General features: G+C 36.5%; 1 protein-coding gene across 3 annotated transcripts in view; it reads right to left on the reverse strand.

The window, feature by feature from the left end:
• LOC120771560 (GTP-binding protein RAD) overlaps positions 1–19,719 on the reverse strand; it is a 159,965-nt gene that overhangs the window by 63,251 nt on the left and 76,995 nt on the right. For all 3 annotated transcript variants that reach the window (XM_040099623.1, XM_040099624.1, XM_040099622.1), the window contains one exon: positions 7,942–8,098. In XM_040099623.1, coding sequence (XP_039955557.1) covers positions 7,942–8,098 — 157 coding nt within the window. The remainder of the gene's footprint in view (positions 1–7,941; positions 8,099–19,719) is intronic.

Genomic DNA, 19,719 nt, shown 5'->3' on the forward strand with positions numbered 1-19,719 from the left:
CTTAAACTTGTTTCATCAATTGAAACGTTTCGGTAAAAGTTTTACCAATTTTAAAACAAAATTTAATGTTGGCTCTTTGTTTGAAGCTCATTTTCGCACCGATAACACAAACATACTGACACTTTAAACGCAATAACTTCACTTCCATTCAATGAAATGTCATGAAATTCCCACTGGACAATCGATAAAGATAGCAAATTATAACACACTACTTGATATGTAGATGGCCCCACCAGGGGGCGCTAGATTCAAAAAGTCCTGTTTACTTTGGAACGTACCTTGTATAGAATTGGTAGATAAATCAATTTTATTTGAAGAAAAATTAACACATTTACTTATATATAATTCACAATATATATCGACCGATATTTATTCTACTTTTTCTAGCGTTTTGCTGCTGTTTCTTCATGACAATAATTTGACATTCGCTATTTAAAGTCATGCACGTGCATGAGTAATAAAAATGTCATAATGTGTCAATTCACCAACCGTTATAACTTCGTAATGCACTCACATTTCTACATAAATCACCAATTATTAACATTTGTGCGCTACTTGCGTATTTTTACAGCCAAGTTCAATGCCCTGCCACAATAATTAGGTCAATAAATGTGATATTTTACGTCAATATGTCAGTGGCCCGCTGTTGACCCGGTCATTACCACTCGGCGATTTAGTTTCACTCTACGCTCACTGTTTACAAACCACTTAGTCCATTTGATATTCGTCGCGAGTCAACAATTTTTATGCTCATGCTGTGTTACATAATTCTATTTTTGTTGTTTTTTTCATTTGCTCCCATTTGTCATATTTTTATTTCGCAAATTTGCTGTTATAGTTGTAGTAAAGTTCCATGAAGAAATTCTCCGACAATTGCGCTTGTGTATTGACTCAGCAAGTGGTGAACCGATTTAGTTTATTATAGGTTTTCCGTTTATCCAATGTTTTAAATATTTTGCGCTTAAAGGAACTTGTTTTTGTAATATCTAAATAAATAATCATTTCTATGTTCAACATGAACTCTTGTCGTTAATTTTTGTAAGAAATAGCAGAAATATTTGCAATTTCTCTTTAGAAAAATTTAAAAAATTAAATTTCTGGTTTTTCCAATTTTAAAACAGTTTGTTCGACTCTTCAAACTTAACAAATCCTGTACTCCAGTTGAGTACCTTTGAAATTTAATTTCATTAAGTTGTAGTCCAGAGGTCGGTCCGTTGTGAAATGACAGGCTAATTAGTAATTTATACAAGTGATCTCCTGCTGTCGCTGAAGTTTTTAATCGCTGCAGTTAGTTAAGTTCAACAAGCAGCCGTTTAATTGCTATGCTGGCACAGTGGGTTGAGTTTGAATATGCGAAAGTTAAAAATATAAATTAGTTTCATGCTTTCTGGAAGACAACTTCGAACTAAAATAAGATTTTACTAGTAATGAGGATATATATAGAGTTACGTTTCAAATAATATATATATATATCATTAAGGAACGTCATGTGTAGTTTCAAAATATTGAAAAGGAGGGCGTGGCTCACCCCCTAAAAGGTTTAGTGTGTATATCTCCCACATTATTCCAGATATCAAGCAATTATCCTGACACTCTTTCATGACGGTGGGAAGATGTATGCAGTCGGACTACAACCACGCCCACTTCCAATATAACAAATATTTACATTTCACACGATTACTTTCAAGTATATATTTGGTAGTCGAAAAAGTCTTTTCGTATTTTGTTAATAGATGTTGCAGTCGTATCTCCAGCGCTACCAATCACATTCTGTCATACCACATAGTGTTGGAAAGGGGAGATTTTAAGCTTCATTCAAACAAAAAAAAAATAAATAAACTCGGGAAAGTGGAAAACGAGTTAGAGCTGTACAAAAATGAGCGAAAATAATTAATAAGTTCTCTATAGATTGAAATTTTTGTATAAAAAGGGAAGAATGCCACACAAGCCACCAATCAAATTTGTGAGGTTTACGGAGACGATGCTGTATCAGTTCGCGTAGCACAACAATGGTTCGCTCGCTTCTGTCTTGAATATGAAAGTGAAAGATGCACCTCGCTCTGGTCGAACTATCGTTGAAAAACTCGATGAAATTATAGAAAAGATTGATCAAGAGCGTCACATAAGCAGCCATGACGTCGCTAAAGAACTTAATATTCATTACCAAACGGTTTTGAAGCATTCAAAAAGAAGCTCGTCTTTTGGTACCACATGCATTGTCTGAGAAAAACTTAACGCATCGAATTTACATCTAAGATTCTTTGCTGAAACGAAAAGAAATCGAACCATTTATGAAGCGAATGGGAACAGTAGACAAAAACTGAATCAAATACGACAATAATGCGCGATAAAGATCATGGTCCAAAGCCAGGATTGACGTCTCGAAAGGTTATGCTGAGTGTTTGGTGGGATTGGAAAGGAATCAATCATGCACTATGAGCTGATCCAGCCTGGTCGAACGATTGATTCTACACTTTACTGTCAACAAGTGATGAGATTGAAGCAAGCAATCGAAAAAATGGCCAAAACTTATCAACAGAAAGGGCTTCGTCTTCCATCAGAACAACGCTAGACCACACACATCTTTGATGACTCGGCAAAAACTAGGAGAGCTTGGCTGGGAAGTTTTGATGCATCCAACATACAGCCCTGACATTGCACCATCGGACCACCATTTGTTTCGGTCAGAGCAGAACTTTCTTAAAGAAGTAAAGTTGGCTTCAAGAGAAGACTGTGAAAATTACTTGTCGCAGTTTTTCGCGGAGAAACCATAGAAGTCTTACATTGCTAGAATAATGTCTTTTGCGGAAATATGACAAAAAGTGGTCGATCAAAATGGCACATATTTGGTTTATTAAGGTCATTATAAATATATAAATAAAAGTAGAATTTTGATTAGAAATACGAAAAGACTTTTTCGACTACCCAATATATCGAGATACAACTTTGCACAAATAGTGTTTTTAAGATATGCTAGCTCAAGACAACTTTTTAAGACCCTCCATATACCGAAAGTGTAAAACACAGTGCCTATGGTTGACTCTTTATCGCAAATATCGGTCAATGTATGTGATATATTTCAAAAATCCGGAGAGAATCTTTTCCTGACAGCGCAATGCCTGAATATCAAAAATGGGTTGAATCGGATCAATATTTCTCTTAGTCTCCTAATAGCTAAATTAAAGTTTTTCGAACTTCCGGCTGACTTTATACCGTATACTCGTATAACGACCAATATGTGAGTTATCTTTACAAAATTGTGTGAGAATGTTTGTCTAATAACGTGGCATCTTTGGGCCTAAAAAGGTTAAAATCCGGAGAAAACTTGCACTAGCCCCCATATATGTAACTAACATCAGGATTTTCAAACATCTGTTTCCCCTTCTTTCCTATAAAGCCTTTGTCATGTCTACTTGCAGCCTTACAGCCCCCAGACAAAAGAATTACATTTGCCTTCTTAATTTAAATATTTGCTTGCTCTCCAAGCACTTACGACCCACTGTGCACCGCTGCCTTTTAATATAAAACCAACTAATGAAGATTGTTGCGAGCACGCACATGTTGCGCTCAACATAAATTGGCATCTTGGCGCCAGACGTTTCTCGTCCCCCACCTCGTTTACGGCAAATGCTTAAGTTGTTTTTTTGGCATATCGACAGCGAATGTCATAATCTCGAGTGACTTGTTGATACAACACTGTTTGCAAGCGCATAAATTAACAGCAAATTACAAGCATGAGAATACGCTGGCAAGCGTGTAGGTTGTAGCAATATACTCTGCGTTGAAGCAGTTGCCGGAAAATTTAATGCTGCGTTGGCAAATAAAAATTTTACTAAACGCGCTTTGTAATGAGAGGATAAAGTGGCGCACGTTGCGAGTTGACGCCAATGACTTGTAAGCGATAAGCTTTAAAGACTATAGTAAAAGTGCAGTTACTTGCTTTTGAGCGCTTTTTTGTTGCAGTGTTTTGTAAAATAAATTGCAACTTAAACTTTAGAGCTCAGCTCACGTACTCAATTTGTGCTTGTCGCTCATTCGCTTGTCGAGCTGCACGGCGTATACGTAACATTTGGCTGGAAGCAAGTATTTTAGTGTTTGTTGTAGTTGGTGGCGTATGCTCTATTTTATGCGATTAAAGTGTTAGCAATTTATGTTAAATCAATATCTAATCAGTCAACGAACGCGTGGAGGTAGAAAAGCGCGCCAGACTTAAAAGGCGCTATTTTTCAAGGTTTCCATCGCTCTGCTAAATTTTAATTTTTGCTTTCGGAATTTCTGATAATGAACCCGTTTTGTTGCAACAACCTTTTTGCCATTTTTTAAAGCTACTTAACTAATGAGGCAGCGAACAGCGCGCTTTTAACCCGCTAGACTGCTTTAAACTTTCGGTAGTACCGTTGGATCGTAACGGCCGCCTTACAAAGACACGAACTTTAAGCAGACTTCGCGCTGCTCTGCTTGAAACGCAGCCATTAATATGTGAGTAAAATGTTGCAGTTAATTAAGGATGAAAAGTTTTGCAATTAACTTCAAAAGTAAGTGCAAAGAAATGAAAGTAAAGTAAAAGCAGAAAATGATCGGCTTTGGCGCTTAGTTCAGTTGAGGTTAGTTACTTGCTAAATGCCAGCGGAATTGAAGCCTACTTGAAAATAAGTGCAAGCAGCTACGAATGAATGAGTTTAAATATTAACTTTGTGAGATTTTGTGTCAACTATAACAGTAAGTTTTAATGCTTATTTTCCGGCGTTGTTTTTTAGGATTTAGCTGCTAATATATTTATAAGAATCTGTCACTTGGGCGTGATGATGAGTTTTATTACACTTTCTGAGTAAAGAATTTTGCGAAAAACCCCAAGTTTTTGGGTCAATAAGGTGGAAGGTGGATTTTTTTTTAGAGAACAGAGGCAAAAACGACTGGTTCATGTAATTTTAAACTTCAATAATTTTCAAAATCTTTCTTGTGCAGTAAAATTTATTCAAGAAAAATTGTTGAAACTTAGAATTAGAATAGTTTTCACATTCAGCGTTTTCTTTGGGTCTGGTCTTCAGTATTTTTTTTTGTTCTAGACTACCGACAATGGAGAAGTAGCGGATGAGACTTGTACTTTAAGATGGCAACGAAAAATTGGATTATTTTTAAAGAAGTATGTTTCCTCTTTAGCCAATACAAAGTTTTCAGTACGCCTGGTATTTTCATTTTATGTTTAACAAAAGTCAAATATTTTACTTTCGAGTTTGAAAATCAGAAAAAATCAGTTGCTTACTCTATTCTAGTAAACGAGGCGATTTAGAGTATTTTAGCTAATAACAGTTTTGCGAGGAGGCCAGATAGGACTATAAATATATTACTTTCCGCAAACACTAGCATAAATTTTTTATTTAAATTTCGAGCGAAAACCCATTCATCAAAATATTTTTCTTCTAAGTCGGTATGATTGTTATCAAATTGAAAGGTAAATTTTGTCCATTTCATTTCCTTCAAAGTTATGCCATCGAATTTTCCAGTCTTCATAGCACTTGGAAAAATCCTCCGTCATGATGGCCATCAGTGCCTTCTTCGATTCAGCTTTTATATCCTCAATTAAGTCAAAACGGTGTCCTCGGAGTGGTCATGTGAATTTGCTGAATAACCAGAAGTTACACCGAGGTAAATCCGGCGAATGCAAAAATCAAAGTTATGTTGACAGTTTTCTTCCATAATTGAGGTGTGGTGCGCTACGAATTCCTTCCGATCGGTCAAACTGTGAACAAGGAATACTATTTGAGTGTTATGCGTCATTTACGCGAAACTATTCGTAAAAGAGAGAAGAAACAAAGCTGTGAACTAGTTGATGCGCCTGTTAATCATAACTTTGCTCATCCGCTTTCTGCACTTTCCTCTAAAGGCTCTTGCCTTAAGGTGAGCTCTCAAAATGTATTGGGTATTTGGTCTAAATAAAATGTTATTCGCAATTTTTCTCCACAATTGGATTTTAATATAATCGTGTTTATTGAAACCTGGCTTAATTATAGTTACTATTGTAGTGATAATTTCCACTCAAATTTCTATTATGTCTTCCGTAAGGATGTAGATCACGAAAAAACTTGCTATCTTGGAGGTGGTGGTGTTCTCTTAGCAGTTCATCGCAAATTTCGTCTTCATTTAATAATGCTTGATTTATTCTTGACTAACTATGTATTTGTATCAATAACGATCTGTTCATTGTAGTTTCATACGTCGCTCCTAATTGTCCTCTAGTTTTGTATAAGATGTACGGAAATATGTAATATTTCCTCACTGATTTTAAATAAGGTGTAACAGCATAATATTTGTGTTATGGGTGACTTCAATCTAAGCAATATTGTCTGGTCCGTCTGGTCCTAAAGCGCTGCCCATATTCCCTCCAATTCTTCGGCTTCTCATGAGTTATTTCTCATTGATAGCCTGCTTAGTCTCAATCTTCTTAATCAAATTAACTCAGATTCGAATAGTTTTGATCGATTTCTTGACTTAGTATTTCTCAGCAATAATTTAAACTTTAGGTTCATTGATGGATTCTCTCCCATCACTCCAGCTACCATTCAACATTCTCCGTTAACGTTTAAGTTTGATGCTTATGTTTTCGCTTCTGTCAAACCTATTGACGGACTTGGTTTTAATTTTGGATTTTGTGATTTCTGCTCGTTGAGTTTTAATTGAATAATTTACCGATACTGCTAATAGTTTTTCCATTTTCAAGAAATCTATTCAAGAAGTTTGTCGTTATAATATCCCGGTTAAAGATATACAACTATCTAAGCTGCCATGGTATACTAAGGACCTCAAACGCTTGAAAAAACAACTATTAATTTCTACAGAAAATTCTCTTGAACTAAATTTAATGTCTCCCCCATGATTATGTACCGTCGCATACTGCAATCGCTGCGTACACTGAAGGCTATTCCGCAAATTGAAAAAACGTTGGCGTAAGTATATTGAAGCCAAGCGGAATTACTTTGAGGTGGACGACATAGATTTTGAAAAATTAAGAATTTTAATAATACTTGTATGAACAAAGTCTTAATATTTTTGGTTCATACAAGTAGGTATATTGATGTTGGATATTTGTAGTTTTATTTTGAAAGTTAAAATCTTTGGTAGGAAGTACTACTTATAATATGATACATAAATATAATTTTATTGTTTTCAGAACCTCGGTGCCACCTGAAGAGATATTTCAATTTGGTCGCTAAGCTATTTCGCTTAAGTCGTTTTTATGGAGTAAAAAATCGGTCAAAAATATAAAAACATAGTCGAGCTCAGCTCCAACTAGTGGTACGCTTTAAAGTTTGTAAGAAAAATAATTTTTATGTGTTACATAAATGTATTTTTCTGCATGATTTAGATGTTTTAAAAAGCGAAATTTTCAAATTTTTACAATTTCAAAGCATTATTTTAAAATAAATAATTTTAAAAATTCGGTTTTCAAACTAATTTGGCTTTATTAGCCTTACAAATAACGAAAGTGACTTAACTAGATCGCTACTTAATATTATCTTATAAAGTAAATGCAAGTTAATAGGAATTTTTATTACAAAATTTCCAAGTTCAAAGTTCTACAGAAATACTGCGGCAAGCTTTCGCTTACGGTTGCCTTGCTCACTAAACATTTCAGTTGCTTTGCGCAAAGTTGCTAATAACCTCAATGACTGAAAGTAATTTTCGCAGTTTAGTAGCTATGGAAATTAGTTTGCCGGATGTTTTCGCACACCGGTGGATGAAAAACCTGGCATTGCTATTTGTTTAATAAAACACTTTGTGGCATTTAAGCAGCGCTAATGCCAGCTAATCCAAGCAAATTCCAGCCGTCGGCATGCGAACGGCATAACTACCAGTAAACACACATACATACAACCATACGCACACTTGCCTCGACATATATCGTACACCTGTTCAAGAAGTGCCGTTGTGGCGTGCACTTACCATGCTGTTGTGGTCTTCGTTGCGATAATTTGCGTCTTTGCGGCGGCGTTTCCGTTTCGCTGAGACGCGGCTCGCTCGTGCAGTAGGAACGTGCATTCTCCAGATTATATTGCTGTTGTTGCTGCTGTTGGGCCTGTGCTTGCGCGCGTCGCCGTACCTGCAGGTGTGAGAAGAACAGTTGTGAGTATGTGTGAAATATGCTTTGTGGCAAGCAGCAAAATAAGTAGAGAAATTTGTGAGAAAAATAGCTGAAACAAGGTTACAAGTTCAGGGAAAACTCGAAAGTTGATTTCCTTATTGCTTAAAGTGCTACATCTATTTGGTAGACGCCGCCAATAACTACCGCTATGCATATAAACTCGCCAATAGCTATAGTGTGTTGGATTATTTTGTTTTTGCAAAGTGTTGGTGTTGTTGTAAGCTAAAACTTTTAGTCGAGGCACAAAGTTTTTCTAGCGCTCTTTGAAAGTTATTGCGTTGCCATTTTGTTGCTTTTTTTTCTTTTGTTTTTGTTGTGTGGCAAGCAACGCTTGCCTGCCGCTGTGCTAAGTGAGTGTATATGCTTTTGCGCAACACTTGTTGCATGAACTGTGTGGCAAACAATGTTTTCAAGTGTTTGTGCTTGCAGTCTCCTTAGCACTGTTTTTGTTGTTGTGTCAAGTTTTTTGTTTTGGTTGTTGTGTCATGCTTTGTTTTTGTTATTGTACTAGGTTTTTGTGTCAAATTTGTTATTGTTGTTGGTCAGGTTTTGTTTTTGTTGCTGTCTGGAGGGGTTTTTGTTGTTTTGGCAAGTTTGTTGTTGTTTTTGTTTCAAGTTTTGTTGTTTTTGTTGTTGTTGTTTTATGCTGGATTTTGTTTTTGTTGTTGTGCCAGTTTTTGTGTTTGTTCTTTTTTTAATGCACTGTTGTGCATAACCAGTGCTTCGGTAGTCCATGGCGTATACGCAATATGCAATTAAATTAAAATAGTTTTACCACAAAACGTTTTTTCGCTTCATTAGTCGGCTAAATAATAGCGTAAAAGGCATATATATATTCCATAACATATATTGGTATATATATGTTGGTAGGCTTATCGCTTTGCGTTTTTTCTCCATTTTATGTAATAGACTTAGTAGCCGGCAATTGAATTGAAGCACATGTGGTCTGCTATAAATTTAATGAAATTGTTTTAAAGTTGATTAAGTTATCAGAAAATATTTTTGTTTCTTTAAAAAATAATACTTTTATAATTTGAAGTGAAAATTTTGAACGCATGGTCTGCATAAAATGAATAATGCAATTATATTGAGTAGTCGAAAAAGTCGATTACAAATACGAAAAGACTTTTTCGATTACCAATTTTTTATCTCGAAATTTACATATTTTTAACTACTTTTCATTTCTACAAAATTAAGAAAATATTAGACTGCCTTTTGAATAAGTGACTCAAAATTTAACGTAACTGAACTTTATTCGATCAAAAGTGTTGATGAATTTACGCATTAACTGAAAGCATTTGTCACATATTGGGCCTACTATTGGATCCATAGCTATATTCCTGCGGTTTGCAAGATATTTTCATTATGATACTTCGGTATTATGCCATTGCTCCAATATTCCGAATATGTTATGGAAAGCTACTGCCTTTGTGCGTTTTTTTCACCACATAACTTTTTTCGAAAGCGTAAAAGACAGTAGGTTTGTCGAGCTTTGTGTCTGAAAAAGTAGTTTTGCGTGGAACTTTTTATTTGGTCTTTACAACTTAAATATACTTGTAAGAAGCTAATACAAAAACAAAATTTTTTTGTTGGAATTTTAAGCGAAAAATGCTTTAGCTGAGCGAAGGCATCAAAATTGGTTTGAACAATTTAAAAGTGATGATTTTGGCTTGGGAGACGAAAAATGTCCTGGGCGGCCAAAAAAAGTTTAAAGATGAGGAACTGGAAGCATTGCTCTATGAAGTTTGTTGTCAAGGCTAACAAGTTCTCACATTACCTTTGTGGGTCACTCAAGCAGCCAATTCCAAACGTTCAAAAAGCGGATGGATGCATTCTAAAGCAGAGAAATTGGCTGCGAAATGAATTGAATCCAAAGGACGTTGACGATTTTTCATGTTAAAAATGCTACTACAAAAAGAAGTCGTTTTGCATGACTTTGTTACTGGTGATGAAAAATGAAGTCATTAGTACAATTCTAACTAAAAACATATATGAACCTGTCGAGCCAGCCAAATCAATGGCAAACTGAGTATTCATGACCTCAAGGTAACGCTCTGTATTTATGGGAAACAGTGGGACGTGATGTATTATGAGTTTCTAGAACTGGGAGAAATCATTAATGGGGTTCACTACTGACAAAAACTTGAAGCCAGCGATTGTCGAAAAACGTCCGAAATTTACGACTTGACACGAGGTAACACTTTTCCGTAGGAACAACGCGTGACCCAAAAATTATTTGGGATTTTTTTTATATATCCCTATTTGAGTCGTCGTGAACTGTGGCCACAGCGGGATTGAAGGTCAGGAGGGTTTGATACGTGTTTGTGTGGGATTAGTTCGAACCTTGATTGCTAACAACTGGATCGTCTAAAGCGAGACAATGGTCCAGAAGCGGGCAGCTTTGACCTTTTGGAGAGTAGTTGTGTTCCATCTAAGACGATGCCTAGCCAAACAAATCGATAAAGATTCGCCAGAAGCACCGAGAGTTTGGTTGCGAGCATTGTCCTTATAATACGAACCTGGCAAGAAATTACTACTCCCTTTTCTTGTCTGTGGCAAATGGTTTTACTGCTGAAAAATTCGCATTAAGAAGAGAAGTTTGTGGAATTCGATTTTCTTAGTGTTTTGTCAACAGACACGAGGGTTACCTTGAGACTGACATTATGAAGTTACCTTAAAATGGCAACACTTTATCGAACAAAACGTTGCACCATTTTTGAGCCTTCAATTTAATGCAAACTTCGTATTTTTTAACAATATTTTGTACTACTATTTCTTTAAACAATATTGACTTTGGCTAAAAAAAAGTTATGCGTCTATTTGTAGGCAATATTTTGAAAAAAAAAAAACGTTCAAGTAAAATTTTAGCGAAGACACACATAGAAACATATTATAAGAGAAGCTAGAGACATAAAATTGTTATTAGACTTATTGATGAAGGTCTTTTATGAGTTAGTAGTAATGGTGATCAGAAAAAGTAACCGAACAATATTTTTTTTTTGAAAATTTGTAAATTTTTTCGGCGTCAACGTCATCGTATCGTTGTCAACTATAAAAGTTAAACTGTTAATTTAGTGAAGACACACACCTTTAACTCGGACGATAACTCATAACAGCAGCTGAAGTCGTGAAATAGCCAAAAAATATTTTTTATGTAAAATTCTTCAATTTTTGATCGCATCGTCTATTCCCTTTCTTCAACTCTAAAAGTTAAAGTGACATTTTAGCAAAGACAAGCACCTTTAAATCGGATGATATCTTAAAACAGCAGCTGGGGTCATGAAGTACAAAAATCATTTTTTCTATAAAATTTTTCAATGTTTGATCGTATCTTCGATCAACGTTAACGTCATCATTTCGTCGTGAACCATAAAAGTAAAACTGGTATTTTAGCGAAGACAAGTGCCTTTAAATCGACGATATCTCTTAACAGCAGGTAGAGTCATGAAGTAATGATTAGGCTTAGTGGGAAAGGAACTTAATTAAGTACACAATGTTCAAATAAACAAGTTTGAAAAAATTATCCGAAAAGTATTTTTATAAAATTTTAATAAAGTTCTCCAACTATTTTTCCTTACTTAAAAATCAGCTTTATAAATTGGTGTAACGAAAGGAAAAAATAATTCAGCACCGCTTTACAGAGGAAAGATGAGGAAATTTTACCGTCTTCTAATACTAGAATTGCTCGAAGCTATAAAATTATTCCATACGCTCACCTGCCCATATTTCTTAAACCCAAAAAGACTTTCAATTAACTTGCAAATTCTGAGATTTAGACAAACAAATCAAATCAAAACAATTGTATGTGACACATATGCCCTGCGGACTAAAACATCTTATCCTTAAATATTTCATTTTAAATCGAAAATCCTTTCACCTAAATTGAACAGTTTTTCAGCACGAAATTGTTCAAACACAACACCAACAACGATCATCGATGCAGAAGCAAAAACAAATAACATAAGCTCCTCAATCCCACAAACAATATACGCGTAATCCCCATGCATAGTTGTGGTTGACTGCGCATTTTCCCTAACGCTCTCACCATTTTACCGTGCCCTTCACCCCGCACGCCCGCTCGCCAAGGTAACTCAAGCAAATTAATTTGTATGCAACACACAAAACCAGACATTCGATTCGTTGCCGAAGCGTGCACGTTACGCGTCGGTTTACCGCTTCATTTGCCGCTGACGAAATGTCACAAGCACACACCTGCCACAACAACACGACACGACATGAACGAGTGGCAGTCGAGGTGAAGTTCTTGGAAAGCTGAAAACAAAGCGAGAAAAAACTTGAAACGCCGTGCGGCAAAACTTCGTAAGTGATGTATTGCTCTAAACAGGTGTGCGGGGGTGTTAGGGGGGTTGTAAAGCGTGTGTGTTTGTGCCGGAAGTTGTGGCACAGTTTGTGTGTGGCTGCACTGTGTTGCCTTCGAAGTTTATGTGTTGCTGGTTCCGTAATAAAGCTGTGACATCAATCGCTCTATTTTTTTTGCGCTCTTCGGCAACTCTTTAATACCAATCACTCAGCTGTCGTTGTCGACATTTATTTTGCACTGATTTTTATCACATTCATTTCATTTCGTGCCATTTGTGCACTTTTGCTTTTAGCTTTTGATCTGCTTGTTTTATATTTATTGGTAAACTTTGTTTTTGTCGACTTTGATGACAGATTTGATTTCGATTTGTACTTAGCCAACATGTAAGAAGGCAATGAGGATCTCAAATTTTTTGAAAGACTTTAAACAGGTTGAATTTTGTTTAGATTTTAAGGTTATTGGATAAACTCAAATATGTCGAAATTAGAAATGCTCTTAAAGCCGCTTCGCTGTTCCTAAGAGTCGTAAATACTATGTCAAAATCAAGAATATAGAGTTGAAGGAGTAAGAGCGGTATATTTGTACTAAGGATAATAAAGAATTGGATTAGAACTACTTTTATTGACTGTAGAGTGGAATGAACGAACTTTATTATACAGTTTTAAACCTACAAAGCAAACAGAATGTGACTGGATGCAGTGGTGGCTGCTCTTAAGACAATAGTAAACCTTTGCTTCGATGTGTAGGAAAGTGAGCATTTAACGTGACAACAGAGAGCTAACAAAGGAATGCCTATCTCACTATCAATATCATAAAGCTACTTAATATCGGACTTCTTCGGGTGCCTGGCCATAGCGAAATCGCTGAAACTGCAAGTTGAAGAACTCGCAAGAGGCGGCACATTCATCAGACTTACATCGAATTGGGAACGAGCTCGATGCACGTTAGCATCCTCCAATCTAGCACTGAACCTAGGCATTTCGCGAAAGCTTTGCAGGCATTAGTCAATGACCAGTTCCTGTATGACTGCGAGATTCTTCTGGCCAAAGCACGAAACGCAGAAGATCTACTGAACTCTCCGCAAGGTTCATCTTGTCGCGATCGAAGGAGTTCTTACTGGACATTGTACCTGCAGCTATCCAAGCGATAAGACAAAATACCCTATCGTACGCAATTTGGCAAAATTGTATGAAAGAAGTAGAGATGAAAACAAGCAAGTTTTCCTCCATTTTCCATTTCCATTTTTGTAAGACTGAGATTGAAATATCTTGGCAGCCTTACTTTCGACGAAGCAGGAGAGATAGTCGAAACTGATATTAGCCGGCTCAAGAAATTTATGGTGGTCTCAACGCATTTTGTTGGTTTATCTAGAATCTATATGAGTCTTAGGTATCACAACGGAGCGGCGTTCTGCTCTCCAATTAAGATGCATGTTGTTGTTGTTGTAGTGGCGGAATCCTTATATGTTCCGGTTACGTATACCTGACTGCCGTGAAAACGGTTGAGATCCCTGTTGGCGATTGTAACAAATCAGGATTCTAACATAACCTAACTGTGAAAATATTCCTTAGTTTCTAAAAGCTTACATGAAACTTTTGGATACTTTGATTTTTTTTTTTTTTGAACTTAGTCTATCTTTAGCTCACTGTACCTGACCCAATGCAATGCTCTAATTACTTTAACCCAACTAAAAATAAAATTGTTTTGGCCTTTGTTCTGAGGTGAGGAGGCAAGCCTCCATGGCAGCGTTCGTTGATGGTCACAAAACAAAGCAGGAACTCTTTCCGACTACGCTTCAAAGGCATATTAAATATTTCTGAAGTTATGATTGTTGTCTGCAAAGTGCAAGAACTGTATTCATCGAGGCGATTTTAGATCTCTATCTCAAAAACCGACTGGGACTAGTTTGCGTATATATCAATGTCGTCGTATATCTCGTCCCATGAATCCATCGACTGCGGTATTCGCCGTTGCCAATGCGGTTCATCAGATATTGTCATCCTCAGTGTCTCTGCCGCATATAGCAGGACGGGAATAATTAGGGACTTATACTTATAAAATTTGGTCTTTGTTGGTCTAGAGAGAACTTTGCTAATCAATTGCCTATTCAGTTCGAAATAGCACCTGTTGGCAAGAGTAATTCTGCGTTGGAGTTGACGGCTTCGAAGTTATGATTGTCAACAGTGACGTGAGAGACAAGTCGCGAGTGCGACGACTCTTTGACAGATGACAGGAGATATTTCGTCTTGCCCTCGTTCACTACCTGACCCACTTGCTTCGCTTGTTTTTCCAACCTGAATAAAGCATCACTGACGGCGCGGTTGTTATGACCAATAATAGAAGATTGTGCTTTCTCTATTCAGCTCTGTAGCTCGAATTAATTTCTAAAGAAGTAGATTGAAGAAGTCGGATGAAAGGGAGTCGCCTTATGTGAGACCTCGTTTGGTATTGAACAGTTCAGAGAGGTCCGTCCCGATTCTAACGGAGCTTTTGGTATTGCTCAACGTCAGTTTGCAGTTTCATATTTTATTAGTTTTGCAGGACATTTCAGACATAGCCGCATAGACACAGTTCCTTTTCGTGGTGTCAAAAGCAGCTTTGAGATCGAAGAAGAAGTGGTGTGTGTGGATCCTCTTTTGACGGGTAATTTCCAAGACCCATGGTAGTTGGCGCAGATTGTGGGGTCTCCTGTTTTTTTTGGCAAAGCACACTTAAATTCCAACCGTTGGTCATGCTTTCGTCCGACCATATTCTGCAAAGAAGCTTAATCATGCTCCTTATCAGTTATTTGTCGCCCTGTCTGAATAGCTCGGCCGGTGATCCATCGACCCCCGCCGCTTTGTAGGGCTTCGGACGGGTAATTGCAATTCGACTTCTTCATGGTCGGGCAATAGATTTGAGTATTCCACTCCTTTATTAGGAAGTTTCATACAACCAAATAGTATCCGCTAGCTAGAAATATTGTTAACTCCTCAGCATTTTACAATCAAGTAAAAGAAGAATAATTTTTCCAACAAATTTTCGCCTCAGGAAAATTATATCTAGGTTCTTATATACATATAATAATTCATTTCAAATGATCGGTGAATACCCAATGCCGAACCTCGTTATGCGCCAAACACTAAAATATTTTAACTACACAATCAATGGCTCTTAAAAGTGCTGAAGCTTAACGGGCGAGTGAATGTGCATGTGGGCAGCCAGCGCAGTTTTACCATCGATCAGCAACCAACTACAGTTGTGTGAGTGAACAAATTGCTTTCGAACGGCAAAGTTTGAGGTTAAAAGTGTGGTAAATGTCAGGGTCAAGCGTTGGCTGTGCAAACTTGCTGCCAAATCGCTTTTCGCTCTTACACGTGCTTCATATAGCAAGTTTAGCTCGCGGCGCCTAACTCGCGGAAATTTATAGTGAAATACATATGCATCTAGGTACATACATATGTATATATACAAAAATAAAAGTATTTACTATATACAGTATATGTATGCAATCATTTGGATCAGTGGCGCAGCCATTGCTCGTCGCTGACGCCAACAATTGTTTGAAAATGCTGTGCTGCATGCAAAAAGCAATAACAGCAGTTGCAACTACAACAATTTAACATATGTAAGTATGTAAGCGTAATATATGGCGTATTCTAAATAGCTTAACCGCGTAGTGCCAAGTGCCAAAAGCGCTTTCTTGCACTTGGCTCGCCGATTATTTGTTCGAATTGTTCGAAGATGCCACGAGTACTGTCATTCTTTGCCATAATTTATTAGAAATAAATTCAGTTTGTGCACATTCTTGGCGCTAATACACGCCGTTGTAAGTTTGTGTATTTGTAAAATAACAATGGCAAGCAGATAATGGCTATTAATTCAACGCCCTGAGGGACATGCAATTAAATGAATGACGCAGTTGAGCAATTTTTCTTGCAGCTGATTTATGAATAACGAAAAATGTATTTTGTTGTATGTGTGTATGCATATTTGTTCTATTTATGCGACAATGTAATAGCACAGCTTGAGGGCGGCAATCTCCTCACCAGATTATATGCAAAAAATAGAAGTAAAAATATTTGTTTTATAAAAATGCCACTTTGTATTGGAAATAGTTTTTGTATCAAGCTTATAGTGAAGAGCAAGCATAGAGTTCGGGAACAGTACATATTTTGTCAAGCTTATACCCGATAAGAATCCATTTCTTGCTACTATTATAATGCCACTTTTATGGCATTGGGAATGTGAACTGGAATTTTGAAAATTAGTAAGTACTGAGGGGTTACATACTGAGACCTACGCTGCTGTTGTGGCAGTTTCGGTTAGAGGTAAATTAGAGGTAAGTTAAGGCGTATAAAAAGCCTGCAAAGATCAGCTGCCAGTATATACGACATTTCCTTCTGAGTATTCCAAGCTGCGTGGCAAACTAATGTCCTCTCTTTAATGTATACAAATATTCATCATAATGCCTGATCTTTCCTAGAGCATAACGGGAAGTAAACTATTTATCAAAACGGTGATTGCTAATAAAATATTGTTATATATAATATTTGAACTGTGCTCGCTTATTACTTTTCATTACACAAGAAAGTCTTTTGTACATATCAACAATATTATTTTGTGTTGCCTACATTGCGGTGCTTAGGAAAAGCAATAAAAATTCTGAAGCCAATTTTAATGAAAAAGGTTAAGTAATATAAGTATTACCTGAAAGTGCAATTTTCTAAAGATTTTTTATAATTTTGTTTAGAAACTCGGAATGAAAGTAAATTTATGCTCTTAACTGATGCACTCCTAAAAGTATGCTTCTTTTGTTATGTTTTCATATATTTTTCTCCTGACCTACCCTAATCAAATAGCAAAGAACTTATCTTAACTTCAGTAAGCAAACTTGCGAACATAATTAAGTTTTTATACTTATTTATTAGGGTGGGTAAAAAAAAAACGAATATTTTTCGCATGGTGCTCATCATTTTGTACAGCACTCAATTGTCTACTAAAACTCTGAAGCGAGATATGAACTTTGCGAACATAGGTTACAAAAATACTTGCTTATTAGGGTGCGTAAAAAAAACGAATATTTTTTTTTCGCTTGGCACTTTGAAGCGAGTTATATTTGCAAGTAGTTGGAAGCGAGATATGAACTTTGCGAACATAATTACAAAAATACTTGTTTATTAGGGTGGGTTAAAGAAAGCAATACATATTTTTTTTGTTTGGTATTCACCATTTTGTAGAGCATACAATTGTCTACCAAATGACTGAAACGCGGTATTTTTGCAAGTACTTGAAACCTGATAATAAGAAAATATATAAAACTGTAAGGTGCAGAGATTTCCCGTTAGAATTAAGAGCTCATGCTTGGAAATATCTTCTTAGAGATGTGTAAGAACCTATTTTGCGGTTTACGAAGAAAAAAAATTTCGAATTTTTTCGACCCACCCTAATGTTTATATATATGTGGAGATATTTTCTTAGTGGTGTCTAAGGACCTATTTTTCAGGGTTCCAAGCGAAAAAAATTTCCCAACTTTTTTTTTGACCCACCCTAATACTTGTATATACATACATATATAAAACGCAAACGACAATCAATTTTGTTGATAGTAAAGTGTCAAATATAATAGCTTTCTACCTTAAGTAAACAAATTATTTTCTAGCAGGACATACAACATACATATATACATACATACTTGTACTAAAATTGTTGGTTTACGCAAGAATGCCGCAATATGTTGCAATGAGGGAAGTTTTTGTGGCTTAACAGAATACAAATTTCATTTAACTTCAAAGAAACTGTAATATCTCACATGTATTCACCCTATTTACTTATTTATAGTAGATATTTAGAGAAGCTGTCTGCGGTTTTACATTTCAATTAGTTGCATATATGTTTATAGTATATCCGAATAACAGCTGCGTAAGAGAGTAGTGAAAGCGGCAAGCGCTTGAAATATCTATTCGCACTTGCCATTAATCTGCCACAAGGCAAATGTGATTTTCTGTTTTAATTTTCAATTATCCAACAAGAATGCCAACAGACGAACGAATGAACGAATGAGCATGCCAGCCGGGTGATGAATAGCTGTAACGAGACCACCACAGCTGCACGTTGCAGGAGAAATAGCGAGTTAAAGTGCTGATTCCTACTTCCAGTGGCGCTGCCTGCAAAACTGCGAAATGGCAACAGCAACAGCGAGAGAACGCCCTCAGCAACGATTGCGTACAATTCGGATTTAATTATATGGAATTACTATGCAAATTGGTTGTCGACTGCACGCACACACATAACACCTTCTACCTATGTGTTTGCATGTAAAGACCACAAGCAAAACGATGTGTTGACGGTGAATTCTGATGGCGAGTAACAGCTCCTTTTTGGCCGAAAAATCCAGTTACAGCACACATCTATGTATATCTGTATATGTAATTACAGACTTCAGCAAATGCCTGTTGCATGCAGCAATCGATTGGTTTAAAGCGCCTCTAGATAGACTGTTTACTTTGCGTTTTGCATGAAGCAGAGCAGTCCGAGCAGGGCAGTTAAACGGTTTCCAAACTCAGTGGATTTGTCAAAAAATTAATCAGAAGAAGTAATGAGAGAACTTAAATTAGGATTTTCTATAATACAAAAAAATGAAGCTCATACCTATCTACAGGTTATATGGGGTAGCTACATAGGTAGAATAGTTGTCTGACGTCACACCTATGCTCTAGGAGGCCCATCGCGACTAAAATCCTCTCACTATATAAAAACCTCTCTGAAGCAAGTCTTGCTTTCGAAGAAGCTCATCAATACAATAAGCTTTATCTGTGCAGCCTCCGAAGCAGCGTCAAGAAACCCTTCGCCGACAGTTGTTATTCTTTTCCTACTGAAAGCATTGCTTTCGCATAGAAGATTGTCTTTCCACATTCTGTGGTATTGGGTAGAAGCGAGAACTGTCTAAGTGTCTTAGCATGTTCCTTATTACATACGATTTAGTGGAGGGTTCTCTCAGTCTAAACGCTGACTTCATTTCTTGTTGCTTATAGAACAATTATGTGGGCTGTAAATGTAAAATAACGCTTCTTGCCTCCTTTGGTCTTGTTCTAAGAGTTCCACTGATGCATAAGATATATGAGTCAATTTAGCTATGCCGTTTGTCTGCTCGTCGTTTTATTTGTATATATGCGAACTTTTTCCTTAGTTTTCGAAATATCATTCTGAAATTTTGTACATGTCCTTTTTTCGAAAAAAGTTGGTCGTTTGGCGGAACCTCCGATATCAGTCTACTAGT

Source organism: Bactrocera tryoni, chromosome 3 (genome assembly GCF_016617805.1).
Source record: "Bactrocera tryoni isolate S06 chromosome 3, CSIRO_BtryS06_freeze2, whole genome shotgun sequence".
Classification (NCBI taxonomy): Eukaryota; Metazoa; Arthropoda; class Insecta; order Diptera; family Tephritidae; genus Bactrocera; species Bactrocera tryoni.